Source organism: Hyla sarda, chromosome 4 (genome assembly GCF_029499605.1).
Source record: "Hyla sarda isolate aHylSar1 chromosome 4, aHylSar1.hap1, whole genome shotgun sequence".
NCBI classification, from domain to species: Eukaryota; Metazoa; Chordata; class Amphibia; order Anura; family Hylidae; genus Hyla; species Hyla sarda.
Window position 1 is genome coordinate 302484045 of NC_079192.1, and position 23946 is coordinate 302507990.

Below are 23946 nucleotides of genomic sequence, written 5' to 3' on the forward strand. Positions count from 1 at the left end.
CATATGCTGCTCTGAACAGTTCCTAAAATGGACAGAGGTGTCAGCAGAGAGCAATGTGGTTGTGACAGAAAATAAATTCCAAAAGAAAAGAATTTCCTCTGTAGTATACAGAAGCTATTAAGTACTGGAAGGATTAAGATTTTTTAATATAAGTAATTTACAAATCTGTTTAACTTTCTTGCAACAGTTGATTTAAAAAAAAATAAAAAAATAAAGTTTTCCACCGGAGTACACCTGCATGCGGTAAGAACACATATAATTATAGGGGCTGTTCAGTACGGCGCGAGATGACATCACAATCCTGCCCCGTAACTGCCCCCCCACCCCCACCTTCTAGGACGTACCCATACACCCTCGGGAGGGAAGGGGTTAAAGTGTACCTTCGCTAGCAAAAACTTTTTATATAATAGATAATGGGGGAGATTTATCAAAACCTGTCCAGAGGAAAAGTTGCTGAGTTGCCCATAGCAACCAATCAGATCGCTTCTTTCATTTTTCAGAGGCCTTTTCAGAAATGAAAGAAGCAATCTGCTTGGTTGCTATGGGCAACTCAACAACTATTCCTCTGCACAGGTTTTCATAAATCTTCCCCAATATAATTATTTGTATTACAATAATAGAGAAAAAGAAACAGTAGCACATCCATCATTTTTATTTTGATCTACTTGCTTCTCAGCATAAAATCAAACACTAACAGGTTGTTAGTATACATTTTGATCAAAAAGTACAAGCCCACTCGCCACGTCAAGGCCACCTATTTAGAGTGGGTCCCTAACCCGACATTGGCGCAGTGCCGGGCGGCAACCACCACCACCGCAACACCATGCCCACTGGGGGAGCGACCCAGTGGCCAGACAGCCCCACTGCTGCCGGACAAAGCCCATGGCTCCGGGCCACACCACCCCACAGGCAAAGCATCACAGTAACAATGACCGCCGCAGTGCAACCACACCAATGTGAATACCTAACAAGTACTTTTTGATCAAAATGTATACAAACAACCTGTTAGTGTTTGAATTTATGCTGAGAAGCAAATAGATCAAAATACAAATTGTGGATGTGCGGCTGTGTTTCTTTTTCTCTATTTTTGTTTTATAATTATATGTATATTTGTGAAATACATTGGTTAAAAAAGGTGTAAATTGTTGGGTGAAAAAAGTTGTCCCTGCAGCTATTGCCTGTGTGTCTCTGAAAGGAGACTAAATACAGCAAGTGTGGGCAGAGCCCTGCTTGTCCACTCAAACTTCCTGTATTTGGTCTCCACACAGAGACACACAGGAAATAGCAGCAGACACAAAAATATACACTTTTTTTTTTAAACCAATGTATATTACAAATATACATATAATGTTAATATCTACATTATATAAATGTTTTTGCTAATGACAAGCACATTTTAGGCATAGTCGCTAGCATACTACATTCAAGCCATTAACCTTCCATTAATTGGGCCTGCAGTGAGTACCCTAAATGCTACCATACTTTTTTCTATGTACGGCCTAAATGTGATGTGAACTGGGGCATAAAAAAAGATAAACATTCATAAGCATATGTAAGATCCTCAGGATTGCATGCCACATGAATGTTATGATGGCACGCCACATGTTAGTGTCCACAATACTACTCAGTACTAAGGACCTACCATAATATCTTACATCACTATAGACAGGAATAGGCAGTTTACATAGACAGGAAGACACAACTAAAAAAGTGCCTATAGAACATCTTCTACTGACACTCTTTTAGGACCTCTCTGTTTAACATAAAACCCCTTTAACACCAAAAATGTTTGTTTACTTTATCAAACACACACTGTATCTGTAGTTACAAAAGAGTCAATAAAAATACTGCCAAATTTAATACTGAATCAATGTACCAAAGAAAATACATCCAGTATAAAGTACACCTAGTAAAAAGTATATAATACAAAACGCTGATGTACATGGATGGATGGTGTTTAATACCCAAAGACTTTTAACATAAAATCTTCTGAACAAACAATAAAGTTATAATATCAAGCAACATGTCTTTAAAAGCGTGTCTCTCTTCGTAGGCTTCTTTTGTGGCAGTATAAAATTTCAGCAGCTGCTAGATTGCCGCCATGTTCAATGCATGCAGATTGTAGGATGGGGCTTACAATAGCAGCAGCAGCTACAGGTATTCTTTATGAATGTGTATCTATGTATATTTATATGCACATATCTTTGTATTATCTGTTATTGTATAATTTTTATTCTTACATAATTGTAGTTTGTCTGCCCTAAAAAAAAAAAAAAAAAAAGTACAATTACTTAATAATAACTTTGTGGAGCTAATATATTCCTTTTTTTTTTTTATTATTTGGACTTTTAGTTTGCTTTACTAATGTGGTATGTACATTTTATTCCTCCAAACCAAAATCGGTAGGTGTTCTTTTACTGGGACGGACCCAGAGCTATAGGTGTTTTTAAAGACCAGCATAAACAAGTGACAGAGAGCCTGTTTTTAACAATTTTATCAACTACATACATCACTTTACATGTAGCAGAGTTTTTCTTTTTTAAATAGATAAATTGAAAAAAAAAATAACTCAGCCTTTATTCCTGAAAACTGTGCACAGTGCACTAATCCTCACAATCATGTGCGTTTTCAGTGGTCCTGGATATTTATAAGCTTGCACTCAGCCTGCCCACCAATTTATAGCTTTCTGCCTGTACAGTTGTGTATGCAGGGAGAGCGACATTGGGGGAGATTTATCAAAACATTTACAAAGGAAAAGTTGCCCAGTTGCCCATAGCAACCAATCAGATCGCTTCTTTCGTTTTCAACAAGGCCTCTGCAAAATGAAAGAAGCGATCTGATTGGTTGCTATGGGCAACTTTTCCTTTGCACAGGTTTTGATAAATCTCCCTGATTGTGTTTGATTCGTGGTGCAGTAATAAAGAGGATTCCTTCTTTTTGACAAAATGTAGCATACAACATGATATGACCACACCATGTAACTCAGCAGCATGGTTATCAGTCTACTCACAGTGATTTCTGTACCTGTAATGTGCATATTGGGCTGTGCCGCAGTTAAAATCACCTTTTTTTTGCCTGCAAGGTGTGAACACCCCTTTAATGATCCTATGCGCTGATTATCTGTATATGTTCATTCCCACAGCTATTGCAATCTATCCTTGATGCAAACTACATCTGTCTGGACATTGCTACAGCATTGCTTCAGTGATCTAGAAAGCAGGAATGACTAGGAAACAGAAAATAATTATTTGTTATTTTCCCATACCTGGGCAGATTGTAATCTCTTCTTCCTGGGCAATCTCAGTATGCTCCATAAGGTGTCTGTCATTCCTCACAGCGGTGGGTGAAACAGCACTGCAAGAAGCAAATATATTGAAGCTTTTCACTAGGATCATCTGAAGTCTGGTAAATTTTAATAAGGCACGTGTCGGACATATCACAAAAAGGGCTCAAATTAAGACAGAGTAAGTGACAACTGTAAACATACAATCTCTCACTTCATTTTTCCTCCCTCTAGTAGGTGTACTGGGTCACGTTTCAAGCATAATGCTACAGCTATTTTTGCACACTGGCTTCTTTGTCAGTTATTGTAGATAAAATGTATAAAACGTATATGTTGTATAAAAATAATTTTAAAAAAAATGATCCCATAAAAATCATCCTCAGTTTAAAGCTTAGCTATGCATTATAATTTACCTCAGGGAAACAGGGATTTATCTATATATAGTGTGTATATAAGTATATATAATGTGTATCTTTTAACCATTAAAAAGGTTACTCATGTTTTAAGCTATGTTCCCACTCATTTTTAGAGCCTCGTTTGGTCAGTTTTTGTTTAACAAAACCAGAAGTGGACTAAACCCTGAAATAATTTGCAAATCCTTCCATTATAGTTTGTCACTCCTGGTTGTGGTAAAAATAGTGACCAAAATGACGCTACAAAAGCAGTAAAAAAAAAAAAACAACATATGTGAAAACAGCCGTAGAGACTAAATGTATTCTAAATGCATTACCCCTTTCACTTCTAAGGATAGTATGTAATGTATTAACCTTAAATGCTCGCTCTCGTTTTAAGCAAGTTCTATGTCAGTAATAGCCTGTGTGATTCCTAACATATTTTTCAACTTCATATAACAACTTCATATAACAAAAATAACTGCTATTGTCTGAGTCTGGGTTGTAAACCTGCAAGCTACATGCCTGCTCCATACTTTTTCTAAAAAGGTGAATCAAGGATTTCCTTTTACCACTCATACAGTTCAAGATAGCTGTTCCTTGTGTAAATATCAGAGTACTTAATGCTGTATGTAGACAGTGCAGCAACGTAATCTCCCTCCCCTCCCTTTAATCTGCAGACTTGTCTTTATCATCACCAGTTCAGTGCTTAGTTGAACCCACTCCTTATGGTGCTGCTGCTCGCTCTTTCCCTTCTGATCGCACCTTGCAAACCCAGTGCACCATTAAACACTTTCTTCCTCCACATGAAATCTATAGTAGTGTATTGTGTAAATAAACCTCAAGCACAGTGCAGTCTGTTTAGTTCAATGCACTTTCCCCAGTGCTATGTTATGGGATAGCAGAGAGGATTATGAGCTGTTCTGTGATTGTCCAAGAAAGTAAGGAAGGAAGTAACTGTGTATACTGCTAACAAACAGGCCAGCACTGGTCCAGCCTCTCTAATGGAAAAAATGAGAAATATGTGCTCCATGGAGAAGACTTGGAGGGGCTCAATATCAACAGTGATAACACTTAATACCCCTTGTCATTACTCTAAAGGGTTTTTAAAAATCTTTCAAATGTTCTCATTGATAGTTTAGAAGCCAGGGAGATCAGGGTGAAGAAATGTTTTACTACAAGGTTCTGTGTGTGTAAAACAAGGAGGGAAAGAAGCTAGCAGTGATATAATGAAGAAAGAATAAAGCTTGATTGCATATATAATCACCCCATGTGCCTTAGCACATTAGTCAACTCTATGACACGCGGCATCTAGATCACAAAGATTTTTGCGCTCTCTTCTGTTTTGATGAATATGTGCAAGTAGATATACACCACATGCATAAACTCTGCACATCTTTAGCTTTTATCTTAAGTGGGTTTTGTGCACCTCAGACTCTTCAGACAGACTTTTAGCCCCAAAAATGATTTTTTTATGCATTTAATAAAAGAAAAAATAAATAAATATACTACATTATGCCTACTGCACAGTGGTTGGCACAATTGGCGGTGCACAAGTAGGAGGAACACCAAAGAGAGAACTCAAACACCTATATGGCCAGGCACAGTGTAGTAGTTTTGCCAGGAGTAGTGTTGAGCGAACTTACAGTAAAGGGCTAAGCCAAAGTTGTCTGGTTGCCTGGAAATGTCCAGGATGATAATCTTAGGTCTGTAGAACAATATCCATCTTTTCAGGCACCAGGAGCGCTTTGAAGGGGAAACTTATTTATTTATGTAGACCAAAGCAATAAATGGCCCAGACATGAGGTTCCGGTTCGGCATATTTGGCCCACTGCAATCCTTAACCTCCTGAGCGGTATTCCCGAGCGTGACTCGGGGTTAATTTTCCCTGCCAGGATCGGTAACCCCGAGTCACGCTCGGGGTAGAATTGCAGAGTTCCCGGCCGGGCTGCACGATATATCGCAAAAGCAATGCGATATAGCGATGCGGCCCCCCGGGAAAACATGCGATTATCTGCTCTGGTCGGCTCCCATTGCGGGGGCCGGCCAGAGCAGGTAAAGAAAAATACTAAAAGTCAGTGTTTCCCTACCAGGGGGCCTCCAGCTGTTGCAAAACTACAACTCTCAGCATGCCCGAACAGCCAAAGGCTGTCCGGGCATGCTGGGAGTAGTAGTTTCACAACAGCTGGAGGCCCCCTGGTAGAAAAACACTGAGCTAAGTGTAAAAGGAAGAAGTAGTAAAATAAAAAAATCTTTTGCTCACCTAGTCCCGATCCCTGCAGATGCCGTTCCCCTCCGTGCGGTCCGGGGTGTCCTCTCTTCACTATTCATCTTCTAGGACCTTTCACTTTTCAGCCAATCACAGGCCGCAGTGGTGTAAAGCCTGTGATTGGCTGAAGGGGAAAGGACTTGTTCTGCAGCAAATACACTAGGTTTGAAATCTGCCCGGCAATCCTAGTGTATTTGCTGCAGGACAAGGTGAGAAGGGGGGATGAATGTGACAAAGGGGGGAATGTGACAGGGGGGGATGTGACAAGGGGGGGAATGTGACAGGGGGGGAATGTGACAAGGGGGGGATGTGACAGGGGGGGGGGAATGTGACAAGGGGGGAATGTGACAAGGGGGGGGAATGTGACAGGGGGGAAATGTGACAAGGGGGGATGTGACAAGGGGGGGAATGTGACAGGGGGGGAATGTGAAAAGGGGGGGGAATGTGACGGGGGGGAATGTGACAGGAGGGGATGTGACAGGGGGGGAGGGGAATGTGACATGAAGGGGGGATGTGACAAGGGGGGGGGAAATGTAACATGAAGGGGGAGAATGTGACAAGGGGAAGAATGTGACAAGGAGAGGGGAGAATGTGACAAGGAGAGGGGAGAATGTGACAAGGAGGGGGGAGAATGTGACGGGGGATGGGACAAGGGAGAGGGGGAATGTGACAAGGGAGGGGGAATGTGACGGGGGAGATGTGAAATGGGCAGAGGGAGATGTGAAATTCAGTTAAAAAAATTGTACCGCTTTTGGTACAAATTTCCAGACAGAATCATACCGCCAGGGAGGTTAATATTCAGCTGGGGATGCGAGCGGCAGCGCTCTTTACTCACCTGCCAGCTCAGACCTTTTTGCTGTGTAAGTCTGCACAGATTTGTACAAAAAAACTGAATCCTTAAGTCGGCTGGGGAGTAAGTGATGCTCTGCTGCTTGCTTACCTGGCTGATAACTAGCGATCGCAGCGTGCAACATGCCAAGAGTTTTGTATAATTACAGTGACCCTTTAACACTAGCCAGGAGTGCTACTTTAGGATACTGAAATACAGGCAACATTCACACCTCATCATCTGAATGACACGGTGTTCTAAATTATTATGCAAGTGAAATGATCACTTCGTTTTGAGTTTTTCAAATAAAGTGTTTGTTTTATTTTTCATATCTTTTCAGATGTGTAGCATTAACCTCAGACAGGTTTGTAACTACTGATGGTTTCACAGGCAGCCTTTGATCACTTTGGGAGATTTGTGATTTTACATTGTTCTCAAGGTTCTTTCTCCTTTGTTCATGTCTTTGTTTATATACCTCCTCCTTTTCAAGTCTCTGTGCTGGAGCTAATCACTAACAAGCTACTGTCTTTTCCCTCTGACTCTGTTCTTTTTATAGGTGATTTCAATGTGGCTCCTGATCCCGTGCTAGACCGCACCCCTGCTGCTCACTCTGGCTCCTTATCCTTTAAAACTTGGCATGTTGCGTTGGGCCTGACGACCTCTGGAGGTGGAAGTATCCGACTGCATCTTCCTTTTATTCTGCGGCCCATAGGTCGTTCTCTAGAAGAGATCTTGCATTGGCATCAGAGGATCTCCTTCCTGCAGTAAGAGATGTTTCCTACACCACTGGGGGGGATTTCAGACCACTCTGCTGTGTTGGTAAGCTTACATTTAGGCCAGACTCTGAAGGGGCGCATGCACCCTGGATGGCTACAGGCCGGGGCAATTGTTGAGGCTTTGGGGAATGCCCATGCTGACTATTGGGTGTATAATGCTGCTTATCCTGACCCCTTAGTTAAATGGCATGCATACAAAGCCACGACTAGAGGGGCCCTTATAGCCGGAGTTGCGGGCCAGTGGAAACTTTGCTCGGAGATGGAGGGTTAGCTGGTGTAGGAGGTGGGTGTTCGGGAAGCAAAGTATGCCAGGGATCCTTTGACTGAGCAGGCATGGGCCAAAGCTCAAAAGGTCCCTGTTAGTTGCTCAGAAGGATAGGGTCCAGTTGAGGTTAGCGGACAGTGAGGCTGGCCTCTTTGAATTCGGGGACAAAAATGGTAAACTGTTGGCATATCTGGCAAGGGCTAGTTGTCCTGCTGCCTCTATCCCTTGTATTAACGGTGCAATGGTGGTGGATACTCAGCGGATCAACTCTGTTTTTAGGGACTTTTACCAATCTTTATATGCTGCCCCCTCTTTGCCCTGTCAGGTGAAAAAGTTGTTCTTCCTACGTGACTTGTCGCTTCCCAAACTTAGCCATGCACAAGCAGTGGCGTTAGATGCTCCTTTAACAATTGAAGAGGTGGAGCAGGCTATACGTGACCTTCCTCATGGGAAGACCCCTGGTTTAGATGGGATGCAAGGGGATTGGTACAGGATGAATGAGGAAGGATTAGCCCCTATACTCCTTCACTTGTTTCACTCGATAGCCGAGATGGAGGCTCTTCCGGACTATATGCGGGAGGCGTTGATTGTGGTGCTCCTTAAACCGAGGAAGGACCCGTTGCTGCCTAATTCATATAGACCCATTTCCCTGTTGAATATTGATATTAAGATCTTGGCTAAAGTGTTGGATACTCGCCTTACTGGGGTCCTTAACGCTATCATTCATCCTGACCTAACTGGGTTTATGCCAGGTAGGGCCACGGACATTAATGTGAAGCGTCTGCAACTTAACATAGCTGCAGTGGGGGAGGGCTTTCCCACTGGAGTGATAGTCTGGACATTTACAAAGCCTTTGACTCTGTGTTGTGGCCTTATCTGTGGGAGGTTCTGGGTACATTTGGGTTTGGTCCCCGATTTTGCACTTGGATCCGCTTGCTATATGATGGCCCTTATTCGCACTAACTTAGATGTTTCTCCTCCCTTTCTCCTGGGCTGTGGAACGAGGCAGGGGTGCCCGCTATCTGCCTTCCTTTTTGCGCTAGCGTTGAAGCCTTTAGCGGCTGCTATCTGTGGAGACCCTGCTATCTGTGATTTCCCAGGGGTTCCATTGTTGAGAGGGTCTCCCTCTATGCGGATGACACCCTTGTGTATTTAACGGATGCCGAGGGTTTGCTCTTGTCCCTTACTGATCTACCTGACCGGTTTAGTTTGATTTAGGGCTTGAGGGTCAATTGGACTAAATCATCTCTAATAAACCCCCCCCCCCCCCTACTTCCCTCCCGGCTGGGGTGCAGGTGGTTTCCCGCTTTAGATACTTAGGGGTGGAGGTAACTAACAGATTATTTGCCCCTAAACTTGGAGCCCCTTCTACGATTCACTGTAGAGCGGCTGACGGCCAGGTCGTCACTCCCCCTCTTCCTTGCCGGCAGAATTAATATTTTTTAAAATGATTTCCCTTCCTAAATTCCTATACTTCCTATACTCATTTAGCTCCCATGATTCCCCCTAAGAAGTTTTTTAACACGCTGTGTGGTGCTCTGGGATCCTTCTACTGGCAGGGAAAGTCTACCAGACTCAGTCGGGCTCTTCTCCAAGCTTCTAAGAAGCAAGGCTGCTTAGCTGCACCTGATGTTTATAACTACTTTCTTGCCTCTCAGTTGGTGTATGGTGGATCGATTTGGATCTGTCCAACGCAGCAACTGCCTTGGCTGGAGCGATTGTGGCTTCATAAGAGGCTCTTACTAACACTCTTTACAGATATCATTCGTGATCTTCCTTTCCGCTTCCCCTTCAGTCTGTTGCCAAAGTGTAGTCTGTGGTGTCGAGTAGCTTTCCACAGCCTCTGGAATGTCCTAGAGCACCCTTGTGGGGGAACATACATTTACCTCACCTACATGGGTTACAGGATGCCAGATTCTGGAGTTTTCATGGCATCAGGTTTGTGATCCACTTGTTTAGAGAGGATCAAGTTTTCTTGCCTTTTACCGACATGAAGGAACATTATAGGATCCCTGGAAATGCCTTCTTTAGATATCTTCATCTCAGGCATGTGGTTCAGGCGCAGTTTGGCTCCTTGACGTTTACACCTGTATTTTCTGATGTGGAGCTTCTCCTGGGCACCAAGGACCTTGCTAAACCCCTTCCTCAGGCCTATGCTCTCCTGCAGAAACTGGGACCAAGCCCATTCTCACAAGTGTTTCATAAATGGGTGGATGATATCTGGGATCTGTCTGAGGATCAGTGGAAGGAGGTTGAAGGCTCTTACTATTCTACCATAGTCAGTAGTCGAGATATGCTGATTCAATCTAGGTATGTTCTACAGTTGTACTATACCCCGGCTAAGCTGAAACGTATTGGTATTTCGCAATCTGACTTGTGTTTCCGTTGTTTGGGTGCAGTGGGTACTTTTATGCCTGCTGTGTAAGCCTGTCCTGTAATTACTCTTTTATGGAGGGAGGTGATGGGGTTTCTGGCTGATAATTTGGACTTTCCTTTTCTACTTACCCCTACGGTATGCCTGCTGGGAGTCATTAATGAGGTGGTTTCCAGCTCACATAGATGCCTGTTAATTTGCTTTCTGCTGTTCTGTGCCTGCAAAGTGGTTGTGATGACTTGGAAGGATGCCTCCCCTCCTCCACTGTCGCGTTGGCTGGCTCTGGTTAACAGGTATGTCCCATTATACCAGACTCTTTACATGAGTCGTAAGGTATGGACCCCTTGGCTTATGCTTGATAAATCAGCGGACCCCTGGGTGGATTGTACCGGGGCGGGGGGGGGGGGGGGGGGGTGAGTCTGGGTGTGTGGCTGTGAGTTTCCGGGATGTGTGGCTGTGAGTCTGGGTGTGTGTTAGTTTGTGTAGGGCTTTTTCTGGCTGTACCCTTTTGTTTTTCTAAACAATATCCCATATGTTTTCTACTGGATCTGATCTCTGGGTCCCCAGGAGTTTATTGTATTGTTGTATTTTGTTCCACTGTGAGTGGTGTTTATTGCTTTCATTATAAAATTTTACTAAATACTTTAAAAAAATATAAAAAGACAGTTCTGTAAATAATTTTTCCTAATGATCAAGATTAAAGCATTCATTCAGAATCTCCGGCCTGCCCCATCTACAGCATCAGCATTGGGAGATGCAGGTGACGCTGGGTGCTACAGTTGCTAAGGCAACCGTAAAACACTCAGCAAGCAACCGTAAAACACTTCTTTGCTCAAGCTCTATGAATTAGAAAACAACTTTTGCATGGAACTCGCTGGGCATCACATGAATGCCTTGGCAACTGTATTGCCCAGCATGGACTGCGTCTCCTCACGCTGGAGCTGAGGATTGTGTGGGCCTAAAACTTTGGATGCACACTTTAAAAGCAACTTTGGTCATGTGACAGCAAACCAGAACCTGCTGTCTTGCTACTTTACAATTACAGTTGAGACTTGAAAATGGAGTTGAAAAACAAACAAACATAGATTCACAGCATGGGTGGTAAAAAAAAGTCACCCTAGAAACCATGTACTACAGACAATTAATGCAAATAATTCACAGGGGGTACACAAATATAAAACTTAACCTTTATTGGTAATTTACTAAAAAGAAAACCCCACTGCAAAAAACTTTAAAGACCAAACAAGAAATCTGTGGATAAAAAGTTTAAATAACAAGGGCAGTTGTTGTACAGGGATGTTTCTAAAGCTGATAAGTAAAAGCTACAGGGATGCTACTAAAGTTGATAGATAGAAGCATCTTTATAATACAACTACATCTTCAATACAGGGTGGTTATAAGAGGATAGCACCAAGAGAACCATGACAAGGGGTTGAGGCCTTGTTACTACGGGTATGGTGACCCTAGTCAACCCTAAAGGGAAAAGTGTGTTGGGACTTCCACTGTTGCCTTAGTGATCGTTGGGGTACTTGCCCTAAAAAAAGGGCGACCCCTGCCCTGGACTACCCTTTCGTCTTACCCTAGAATTCCTTAACAGAGTTCACACTGGGGAAACAGCAACACGACATGTTTAAACCATGTATAATGGGATACAAGGGGTTGAATTAAAGTATGTAGGTTACTCAAATGTATAATCAGGGAAAATAAACACTACCAAAACTGTAGCAAATGGGGAAAAACACTAAAAAATAAAGTTAACAATACAACAAGTAATAGAAGTGTAACGGCGTCTAGGCCAGTGTGGTCAAAAAGACACAGCCTAACCAAGTCCACGTCGATCAACACTAAACAAAGGTCCAGTAAGCAGACTCAATAAACAAGTATTTGATACACTGCCGATTTTGCAGGTTTTCCTACTAACAAAACATGTAGAGGTCTGTAATTTTTATCATAGGTACTTTTCAACCATGAGAGACAGAATCTAAAACAAAAATCCAGAAAATCACATTGCAGGATTAAAAAAAAAAATTTATTAGCATTATATTGCATGACATAAGTATTTTATACATCAGAAAAGAATAACTTAATATCTGGTACAGAATTTTCTATTTGAAATTACAGAGATCAAACTTTTAGATGTAGCTCTTGACCAGGTTAGCGCCCACACACACACACACACTGCAGCAGGGATTTTAGACCACTACTTCATACAGACCTTCTCCAGATCCTTTAGGTTTGAGGGCTGTCGCTGAGCAATACGGACTTTCAGCTCCCTCCAAAGATTTGCTATTGGGTTCAGGTCTGGAGACTGGATGGACCATTCCAGGACCTTGAGATGCTTCTTACAGAGCCACTCCTTAGTTGCCCTGGCAGTGTGTTTCGGGTCATTGTCATGCTGGAAGACCCAGCCACGACCCATCTTCAATGCTCTTACTGAAGAAAGGAGGTTGTTGGCCACAATCTTGCGATACATGGCCCCATGCATCCTCCCCTCAATATGGTGCAGTCGTCCTGTCCCCTTTACAAAAGTAGACACAAAGAATGATGTTTCCATCTCCATGCTTCACGGTTGGTGTTCTTGGGGTTGTACTCATCCTCCTTCCTCCTCCAAACAGGGCAAGTGGAGTTTAGCCCAAAAAGCTCTAATTTTCTCTCATTCCTCCTCTGGATCATCTAGATGATCATTGGCAAACTTCAGATGGGCCTGGTCATGTGCTGGCTTGAGCAGGGGTACCTCGCGTGCACAGCAGGATTTTAATCCATGACGGATGGAATGGTTTTCTTGCAAACTGTGGTCCCAGCTCTCTTCAGGTCATTGACCAGGTCCTGCCATGTAGTTCTGGGCTGATCCCTCACCTTCCACATAATTATTGATGCCCCACGAGGTGAAATGTTGCATGGAGCCCCAGACCGAGAGAGACCGTCATCTTGAATTTGCCTTCTCACCAAGCTGCTTGATTATTGTCCTGTAGCCCATTCCAGTATTGTGCAGTTGTACAATTTTATCCCTGATGTCCTTGGCCATCGTGGAGAGGTTAGAGTCTGTTTGTTTGAGCGTGTGGATAGGTGTGCAGTAAATACAGGTAATGACTTGAGAACAGGAGGGCTTCTTAACCCCTTAAGGACTTCAGTTTTTGCACTTTCGTTTTTTCCTCCTTACCTTTTAAAACTCATAACCCTTTCAATTTTGCACTTAAAATCCATATGAGGGCTAATTTTTTGTGCCACCAATTCTACTTTGTAATGACATCAGTCATTTTACCCAAAAATCAACGGCGCAACTGAAAAAAAAGAAAAATCATTGTGCAACAAATTGAAGAAATAACACCATTTTGTAACTTTTGGGGGCTTACGTTTCTACGCAGTACATTTTTCATTAAAAATTTCACCTTCTCTCTATTCTGTAGGTCCATTCGAATAAAAGGATACCCTACTTATATAGGTTTCATTTTGTGTTACTTCTGAAAAAAATCATAACTACCGTATTTATCGGGGTATACCACGCACTGGCCTATAACACGCACCCTCATTTTACCAAGGATATTTGGGTAAAAAAAGTTTTTTACCCAAATATCCATGGTGAAATGAGGGTGCGTGTGTGCGCGTGTATACCCCGATATACCCCCAGGAAAGGCAGGGGGAGAGAGGCCGTCGCTGCCCGCTTCTCTCCCCCTGCCTTTCCTGGGGTCTAGAGCGCTGCTGTCGGCCCTTTTCACCCCCTGGTTATCGGCGCCGCTGCCCGTTCTGTCCCCCTGACTATCGGTGCTGGCGCCGATAGCCAGGGAGAGAGAAGCGGCGCCGACAGCCAGGGGGAGAGAAGGGGCAGCGGCACCCATTGCCGGCGCCGCTGCCCCGTTGCCTCCCCCCATCCCCGGTGGCATAATTACCTGAGTCGGGTCCGCGCTGCTCCAGGCCTCCGTCGTGCGTCCCCAGCGTCGTTGCTATGCACGGCGCGGCGCTCTGACGTCATGCGCCGCGCCGTTCAGCGCATAGCAACGACGCCGGGGACGCACAACGGAGGCCTGGAGCAGCGCGGACCCGACTCAGGTAATTATGCCACCGGGGATGGGGGGAGGCAACAGGGCAGTGGCGCCGGCAATGGGTGCCGCTGCCCCTTCTCTCCCCCTGGCTGTTGGCGCCGCTTCTCTCTCCCTGGCTATCGGCGCCGGCACAGATAGTCAGGGGGACAGAGCGGGCAGCGGCGCCGATAACCAGGGGGTGAAAAGGGCCGACAGCAGCGCTCTAGACCCCAGGAAAGGCAGGGGGAGAGAAGCGGGCAGCGACGGCCTCTCTCCCCCTGCCTTTCCTGGGGGTGTATCGGCGTATAACACGCACACAGACATTAGGCTAAAAATTTTAGCCTAAAAAGTGAGTGTTATACGCCAATAAATACGGTACATGCAAGAAAATGTATACGTTTAAAATTGTCATCTTCTGACCCCTAAAACTTTATTTCTCTGCATATGGGGCGGATGAGGGCAATTTTTTTTGCGACGTGATCCAAAGTTTTTTTGGTAACATTTTTGTTTTGATCAGACTTTTGATGGCTTTTTATTTTTATTTTTTATGGTATAAAAATTTACCAAAAATACGCTATTTTGCACTTTGAATTTTTTTTGCAGGCAAGCCATTGACTGTGCGGTTTAATTAACAATATATTTTTATAGTTCAGACATTTCCGCATGCGGCGATACCACATATGTTTATTTTTATTTACACTGTTTTTATTTTAAATGGGAAAATGGGGGTGATTAAAATTTTTATTAGAGGAGGGGTTGAATGATCTTTATTAACTTTTTTTATCAACTTTTTTTATGCAGTGTTATAGCCCCCATAAAAAGGGCTATAACACTGCACACACTGATCTTTTACATTGATCATTGCTATCCCATAGGATAACATTTATCAGTGATTCTGCCGCTTGACTGCTCCTGCCTGGATCTCAGGCACGGAGCAGTCATTCGGTGATCGGACATGCAGGAGGCAGGTAAGGTACCCTCCTGATGTGTCCTAGCTGATGAGGACATCGTGGTTTCACTGCGATGGTCCTGATCAGCCCAACTGAGCAGCCGGGGGTGCTTTTACTCAACTTTAGACACAGCGATCAACTTTGAAAGCCGCGCCGCTATTAGCCATGGGTCCCGGCCAGTTAGAAGCCGGACCTGACCCGCTATGACAGTTACAGGAAGGGAGCGGATTCAGGGTGTACAGGTACGCCCTAGGTCCTTAGGAGGTTAAAGAAAAAAGCACAGATCTATGACAGCTAGAATTCTTACTGGTTGGTAGGTGATCAAATATTTATGTCACACAATAAAATGCAAAATAATTTTTTTCAAAATCATACAATGTGATTTTCTGGATTTTTGTCTTAGATTCCATCTCTCTCAATTGAAGAGTATCTATGATAAAAATCCCCACTCTATAGTCTCCCCTAATGCTGCATCCTCATTTTATGTACTAAACTTCTGTGTGGCAAAGTATCAAATGCCTTAGAAAAGTCCAGATATATAGCATCCACAGCTTCACCCCAGTCTAATCTATAACTAATTTGTTTGTAAAAGAATGAATGAACCGTCACTTGCACAGCTGAAGGGGGTTAAGTTCACAATTAAACACTGATCGCGGAGAACTTAGCCTGATCCTGGAATCCAGGGTGCATACTCATATTGAAACAATTAAGAAATATTGCAAAGAAAAAAGGAGACTATATAAGTATAGATGCCCAATTTAAGTTGCCTACTAGCCCAATTCTGCGAACAAAAAGAACATTTCCTACATGTAAAAATTTCCTTTCACGGAATAGCCTGTTAGCCAAGAGGAAGGGGTTGGTTTATGTTTATTGGCTGTTGGGTTTTTCAGGCGATCACCTAAAGTGAAATTTTTTCTGAAAGTAATCAAGGGTTTTTTCACTGCTACATGCTTGAGGTCAGCATCCATCCCAAGCATATACCAGGGTGTATCGCTCTGGTAATGACTTGATTGAGGTTGGAGTTGCTAAGGGAAAATACGAACTGCCTCTCCTTGTCATTATTTTTAAGTTAGTTCTTGGTAGCAATAAGTCAGATCTTTTTATTTTCCTAGCCCTATCTAAGGCTGAATCAATAACAGATAATGGATAGTCTCTGGCTAGAAGACGGGTTTTAAGTTCTTCTGCTTGATCTTCAAAGATCTGGCTATCACTATTTATGCGTCTCAAGAGCAGAAATTGCGAATATGGAATACCTCGTTTAGTGTGTGGCGGGTGAGAGCTCTGAAAATGAAGGAGTGAATTTCGCGCGATGGGCTTACGATACCCCATCGTCACAAGTGTGTCTTCAGAAACCTTCAACTTAACATCCAGAAATACGAGCTCTAATCCGCCAAACACAGACGTAAACAACATATTTTCTTTATTGACGGTATTCAAATAAGTCACAAATTCTTAGAACTCTTTCTCAGGGCCATCCCAGACGACCAGAATTTCGTCGGCAAAACGAAGGAAGAGTTTATTGTACCTAATGTAAGGGTTGAGATCAGAAAATATGTACCGGTGTTCTTTTTGTTCACAGAATTGGGCTAGTAGGCAACTTAAATTGGGCTATACACATATAGTCAATCAATTCATAACATGCCTAACTACAATTGTCATTTACATATTCATCTGCCCATGTGGGTTTTATTACGTGGGAAAGACAATTCGCCAGCTCCATGTCTGCATTCGCGAACACTTGTGATCTATTAGAACTGGCATCTGAGCTACACGTGTTATCACCCACATGCGCAATTTTCATAACAGCGATACCATCTAATTGAAGTTTGCAGGTCTGGAACGAGTGTATCCACCTTTCAGATGGCAGTGACAGACATACAGCTTTGCTACAGAATGAGGCGCGCTGGATCATGAAGCTAGATGCTAGGCTTTAATGACCGCTATGAATTTAGCCCCTTTTAATAGTAACCGCATTTTCTATTTCCAATTGCCTTTATATGCCCTTGATATGTATATAGTTTGTAAATTTTTTATATATTTATAGTTTTGTATAGCACATATACTGTTTTTGTATATACCTGTTGTGATCACATGACTATCTGTTTCTTACCTTTTCCGATGCCTCTCACAGAGAGACGCCAGGTGTGGGCTAGCTTAGTGTGCGAAACAGTACTGTCCCGTCATCACCTCTGCCTCCAGCTTTTGCATGCCTGTTCTGCACGTATTGTATATGCCTTACAGACTCAAGTATGATCACTGGATGGTGAGTGCAGTCTCTTTTTCTTTGCAATATTTCGTAATTGTTTCAATCTATAACTAACCTCCTCATAGAAGCTGATCCAAGCATAAATCCAAGTTGGTGATGTGTTAGAATGTAATTTTCATTAACCACTTAAGGACCAAGCCCATTTTGACCTTAAGGACCAGGCCAATTTTATTTTTGCATTTTCGTTTTTTCCTCCTAGTCTTCTAAAAATCTTAACTCTTTTATATTTTCACCCACAGACCAGTATGAGGGCTTGTTTTTTGCGCAACCAGTTGTCCTGCATAATGACATCACTCATTTTACCATAAATTGTATGGCGCAACCAATAAAATACTATTTGTGTGGGGAAATTAAAAAGAAAACCTACATTTTGCTCATTTTGGAAGGTTAGTTTTCACTCCATACAATTTACAGCAAAAATGACGTGTTCTTTATTTTGTGGGTCAATAAGATTAAAATGATACCCATGATTACTTTTCCATTATTGATGCGCTTAAAAAAAAAAATCGCAAACTTTTTAACCAAATTAGTATGTTTACAATCCTTCTAATTTGATAACCAATAACTTTTTCATTTTTCTGTAGAAGCGGTGCTATCAGGGCTCATTTTTTGCACCATGATGTGTACTTTTTATTGATACCACATTTGTGTATATAAAACATAATTTTTTTCAAAAAAATGTTTTGCATAAAATGTGAAAAAAAGCAGCAATTTAGCTTTTTTTTTTTTTTTAACGTTCACGCCATTCACCGTACGGGATCAATAACACTATATTTAATAGTTCGGACATTTATGCATGCGGCGATACCAAATATGTGTATTAATTATTACACTTTATGGTGGTAAAAAGGACATTTAACATTTTTATTGGGGGCGGGGATTTTTCCCTTTTTTTTACTTTTATTTTTACACTTTAATAGTCCCCATAGGGGACCATTTATAGCAATCCTTTGATTGCTAATACTGTTCAGTGCTATGCATAGGACATAGAACTGAACAGTGTTATCGGTGATCTCTTTTATTACAAAAATTACTGTAAATTCCGGCAGCAAAATAGTTAATGAAACGAGAATGACCCCCGTCATTAACACTCTCATCATCATCACCCTGTCATCATCCCCCCTTTCATCATTACCCTGTAATCATCCCCACCTTCATCCCACCCCCCCCCCCTTCATCATCACCATCTGTCATCATCCCCCCCCTTCATCATCACCGCCTGTCAATGTCTGAACAGTGGTCTTCAACCTGCGGACCTCCAGATGTTTCAAAACTACAACTCCCAGCATGCCCGGACAGCCATCAAAATAAATCCCTGGATCAACATTCTGTCCCTATAAAACTAGTATACATAACCAGCGATGTTATTACTCTCCAAAGATGCATCCAGATCCCTTTTAAACTCTTTTACAGAGTCCACCATGACCACCTTCTCAAGCAGAGAATTCCACTGCTCTTACAGTAAAGAACCCCCGTCTGTGCTGGTGTAGAAGCCTTCTTTCCTCTAGACGTAGAGGATGCCCCCTTGTTATAGATACAGTCCTTGGTATAAATAGATCATGGGAGAGATCTCTGTACTGTCCCCTGATATATTTATACATAGTTATTAGGTCGCCCCTAAGCCTTCTTTTTTCTAAACCCTAATTCTGATAATCTTTCTGGGTACTGTAGTCCTCCCATTCCCCGTATTACTCTGGTTGCCCGTCTTTGAACCCTCTCCAGCTCCGCTATATCTTTTTTGTACACTGGTGCCCAGTACTGTACACAGTTTTCTATGTGTGGTCTGACTAGTGATCTGTACAGTGGTAGAATTATTTCCTTGTCGTGGGCATCTATGCCCATATTGATGCACCCCATGATTTTATTTGCCTTGGCAGAAGCTGCCCGACACTAAGTTTGCTGTTAACTAAGACTCCCAAGTCCTTTTCCATGTCAGTCGTCCCAAGTGTGCTCCCATTTAATACATAATACCAGCCGGATTTTTCTTCCCCATGTGCATTACCTTATATTTATCAGAGTTGAACCTCATCTGCCACTTCCCAGCCCAAACCTCCAACCTATCCAGATCCATTTGTAACAGTGCACTGTCCTCTATAGTGTTTACCGCTTTACAGAGTTTAGTATCATCTGCAAAGATTGCTACTTTACCATTCAACCCCTCTACAAGCTCATTAATGAATATATTTAATAGAACAGGACCAAAGACTGACCCCTGTGGAACTCCACTAGTAACAGTCACCCAATCAGAATAAGTACCATTAATAACCACCCTCTGTTTCCTATAACTGAGCCAGTTACTTACACACATTCTACCCCAGCCCAATCCTTCTCATTTTATGCACCAACCTTTTATGTGGCACTGTATCAAATGCTTTGGAAAAATCCAGATATACAACATCCAGAGATTCCCCCTGGTCCAGTCTGGAGCTCACCTCCTCATAAAAGCTAATCAGGTTAGTTTCACAGGACCGATCCCTCATAAAGCCATGCTGATATGGAGTCATACATTTATTTGTATCAAGATATTCCAAAATAGCATCTCTTAGAAAACCCTCAAATAATTTACATACAACAGAGTTTAAACTAACAGGTCTATAATTCCCAGGGTCACCTTTTGTCCCCTTTTTAACCCCTTAAGGACCGGAGGTTTTTCCGTTTTTGCATTTTCGTTTTTTGCTCCTTGCCTTTAAAAAATCATAACTCTTTCAAATTTACACCTAAAAATCCATATGATGGCTTATTTTTTGCGCCACCAATTCTACTTTGTAATGACGTCAGTCATTTTGCCCAAAAATCTATGGTGAAGCGGGAAAAAAAATCATTGTGCGACAAAATTTAAAAAAAAAACGCTGTTTTGTAACTTTTGGGGGCTTCCATTTCTACGTAGTACATTTTTCGGTAAAAATGACACCTGATATGTATTCTGTAGGTCCATACGATTAAAATGATACCCTACTTATATAGGTTTGATTTTGTCGGACTTCTGGAAAAAATCATAACTACATGCAGGAAAATTAATACGTTTAAAATTGTCATCTTCTGACCCCTATAACTTTTTTATTTTTCCGTGTATGGGGCGGTATGAGGGCTCATTTTTTGCGCCGTGATCTGAAGTTTTTAACGGTACCATTTTTGCATTGATAGGACTTATTGATCGCTTTTTATTCATTTTTTCATGATATAAAAAGTGACCAAAAATGCACTATTTTGGACTTTGGAATTTTTTTGCGCGCACGCCATTGACCGTGCGGTTTAATTAACGATATATTTTTATAATTCGGACATTTCCGCACGCGGCGATACCATTTATGTTTATTTTTATTTACACTGTGTTTTTTCTTTTATGGGAAAAGGGGGGTGATTCAAACTTTTAATAGGGAAGGGGTTAAATGATGTTTATTCACTTTTTTTTTGCACTTTTTTTTTGCAGTGTTATAGGTCCCATAGGGACCTATAACACTGCACACACTGATCTTTTACATTGATCACTGGTTTCTCATAAGAAACCAGTGATCGATGATTCTGCCGCATGACTGCTCATGCCTGGATCTCAGGCACTGAGCAGTCATTCGGCGATCGGACAGCGAGGAGGCAGGTAGGGGCCCTCCCGCTGTCCTGTCAGCTGTTCGGGATGCCGCGATTTCACCGCGGCTATCCCGAACAGCCCACTGAGCTAGCCGGCATGCTTTCGGTTTCACTTTAGACGCGGCGTTCAACTTTGAACGCCGCGTCTAAAGGGTTAATAGCGCGCGGCACAGCGATCAATGCCGCGCGCTATTAGCCACGGGTCCCGGCCGTTGTTAGAGGCCGGGCCCGACCCGCTATGACGCGGGGCCACGCCGTGGCCCCGCGTTATAGATCGGGAGTGGACACATGACGTTCCAGTACGTCATGTTTCCTTAAGGGGTTAAATATTGGCACCACATTTGCTATGCGCCAGTCCTGGGGGAACAGTCCCTGTCGCTATAGAGTCCCTGAATATAAAAAAATGGGGGTCTGACAATTACTTAATTCCTTTAGAACACGGGGTGAATGCCATCTGGACCTGGAGAGTTGTTCATTTAGATTTTTTGTAGGTGGCACTGTACTTTTTCCTGGGTTAGACAGGTGACCTGTACTGGGGAGTTTATCGTATCTCGCTGTATTTCACCTGGCATTTCATTTTCCTCAGTGAATACAGTGGAGAAGAATTTGTTTAATATATTTGCTTTTTCCTGATCCCCGTTTATAATTTCTTCCTCATCATTTTTTAACCTCCCTGGCGGTATGATTCTGTCTGGAAATTTGTACCAAAAGCGGTACAATTGTTTGCATTGAATTTCACATCTCCCCGTCACATTCCCTCCCTTATCACATTCTCCCCCCTCCATGTTACATTCCCCTCCCCCATGTCACATCCCCCCCTTGTCACATCCCCCCTTCATGTCACATTCCCCTCCCCCCGTCACATCCCCCCCCTGTCACATCCCCCCCTTGTCACATCCCCCCTTCATGTCACATTCCCCTCCCCCCGTCACATCCCCCCCCTGTCACATCCCCCCCTCTGCCACATTCCCCCCTCTGCCACATTCTTCTTTTTCCTTTTACACTTAGCTCAGTGTTTTTCTAACAGGGTGCCTCCAGCTGTTGTGAAACTACTACTCCCAGCATGCCCAGACAGCCTTTAGCTGGGAAACACTGACTTTTAGTATTTTTCTTTACCTGCTCTGGCCGGCCCCCGCCACGGGAGCCGACCCAAGCAGATAATCGCATATTTTCCCGGGGGCCGTATCGCTATATCGCATTGCTTTTGCGATATATCGTGCAGACCGGCCGGCAACTCTGCAATTCTACCCTGAATGTGACTCGGGGTTACCCTCCATGTCTTGCTTTTAAGCTAGTCTGCTCAAGTGTACCGGTAAAATTTATTACAGCCGGCCATACAAGAAACACTTAGCAGACAGCTAGGATTTATGATAAACTACCCAGGTGGTGAGACCAAATCCACAGAGGATGTCCTCCCCCATCACCATGCTGTTGTTGAATAAAGAAATAAACAGAAACAACATATATGAGTGGTAGAGAACAAAAGCATACCAGGTGATACAAGGGAAAGCTCTGAAGCGGAACCAAGCTTTCTTGGCAGAACACTGCACATTACAGTGACCCTTTCCCGTCTATACCATGCTTCCTAAAAACACTGCTCTGGCCTACACTGCACCTAGCCATTCATCTTAAAGATCCCCTACAAATTCAGGTTAGCTACAATGTATGTCACGATGTATGTAAATTTGCTGCAATCTATTGTTAGCTTCTCTGCTGAAGATGTTAACTTGCTGGATGCAATTGCTAACAAGTAAACAGTGGCGGCAGGAGCTGCATAGGGAAAAAGATCTGCCATTTTAGTCAAATGGCATATAAGCACATCAGGACCATTTGATGTCACGCTCCATTCAGCATCTCACCTACAGTACTAAAAATCCCAATAACGTTACAGCTCGGTGGCTGTGCTTACACTAATTTTCAGACGATTACATTAAGAGCTCTAACTACTCTCTGAACAAGTAAGTTATCTCCCTTGTGACAAGAATACCGCTCACTCTTGAAACATGTTTATGCCAAGAAGAAATGCACCTGAAACAAGAAAAATTATCACGTTGCTAGGAAGAGCGCTCCAGAGGGATGGATCGTGGCCAGGCGCCAGGTGCGTGCTAGATGCAGTGTGGGACAGGAAAAAAAAAAAAAAAAAGTACACTACAGTCTAAATGGAAGGAAGAAACAATTTCCCACACATGCAAAACTACAGCTGCCTGCTGATACTCCTCTACGATGTTTTATCAATGAGAAGTTACATGAATGCCCTAGAAAAATTCCCATGGATGGGAAACAGGGCAAACTCACCTTTCACCAGGTGCCACTAGAGCTACTTCTGTGCACTCACTTGGCAGCAACTTGGTTAATGGTGTCTGGAGAGAGAAAAGAAAATATGACTATGGTTAGATAAAGGTAAAACTACTGTATATGAAATAATACATAAACAAACAATAACATAAAATATTTTAAACTGTAATCAGTTTCACCTGCATTAACCTGTCGGAGCTTGAAATAATTTCAACCAAAATAGTACGATCCTCCCCACTAGACCACCAGGGATGGATATAAGATCCCTTTAGACACTGTTGTCAACTTAGACAGCGGTGATCTAATGGTTTATTAGCGGCCACGGCGATCGCAGCATGCCAGGCTATTAGCGGCGGGAGAGCTGTAGCTCCTTTTACACCCAAGGCAAGCCCCCCCCATCTGACCCCTATAACTCCAATTTCTCCATATACAGGGATGAGGGTAATCTTATGTGCCGTGATCTGTAGTTTTTATCGGAACCATTTACTATCAGAACTTTTATTAGGAAAGGGGCTTATTCACATGTATACGCACTTCTTAAAATATTTTAATCACTATTATTCAGTCTTCATAGGGACTTATATATGGATTCTTTTGATTGGAAAACACTGAACGCCGCTGTGTTACTGGGGGGGGGGGGTTC

General features: G+C 42.9%; 1 protein-coding gene and 1 long non-coding RNA gene across 2 annotated transcripts in view; one reads left to right on the plus strand and one right to left on the minus strand.

Moving 5' to 3' along the window:
* UIMC1 (ubiquitin interaction motif containing 1) overlaps positions 1-23946 on the minus strand; it is a 94859-nt gene that overhangs the window by 21369 nt on the left and 49544 nt on the right. The window contains 2 exon segments of the mRNA XM_056569890.1: positions 3266-3354; positions 23304-23368. Coding sequence (XP_056425865.1) covers positions 3266-3354; positions 23304-23368 — 154 coding nt within the window.
* LOC130369443 (uncharacterized) lies at positions 509-3261 on the plus strand. The gene is made up of 3 exons (XR_008892757.1): positions 509-573; positions 2054-2157; positions 3143-3261. It is a non-coding gene; the product is annotated as an uncharacterized LOC130369443 (long non-coding RNA).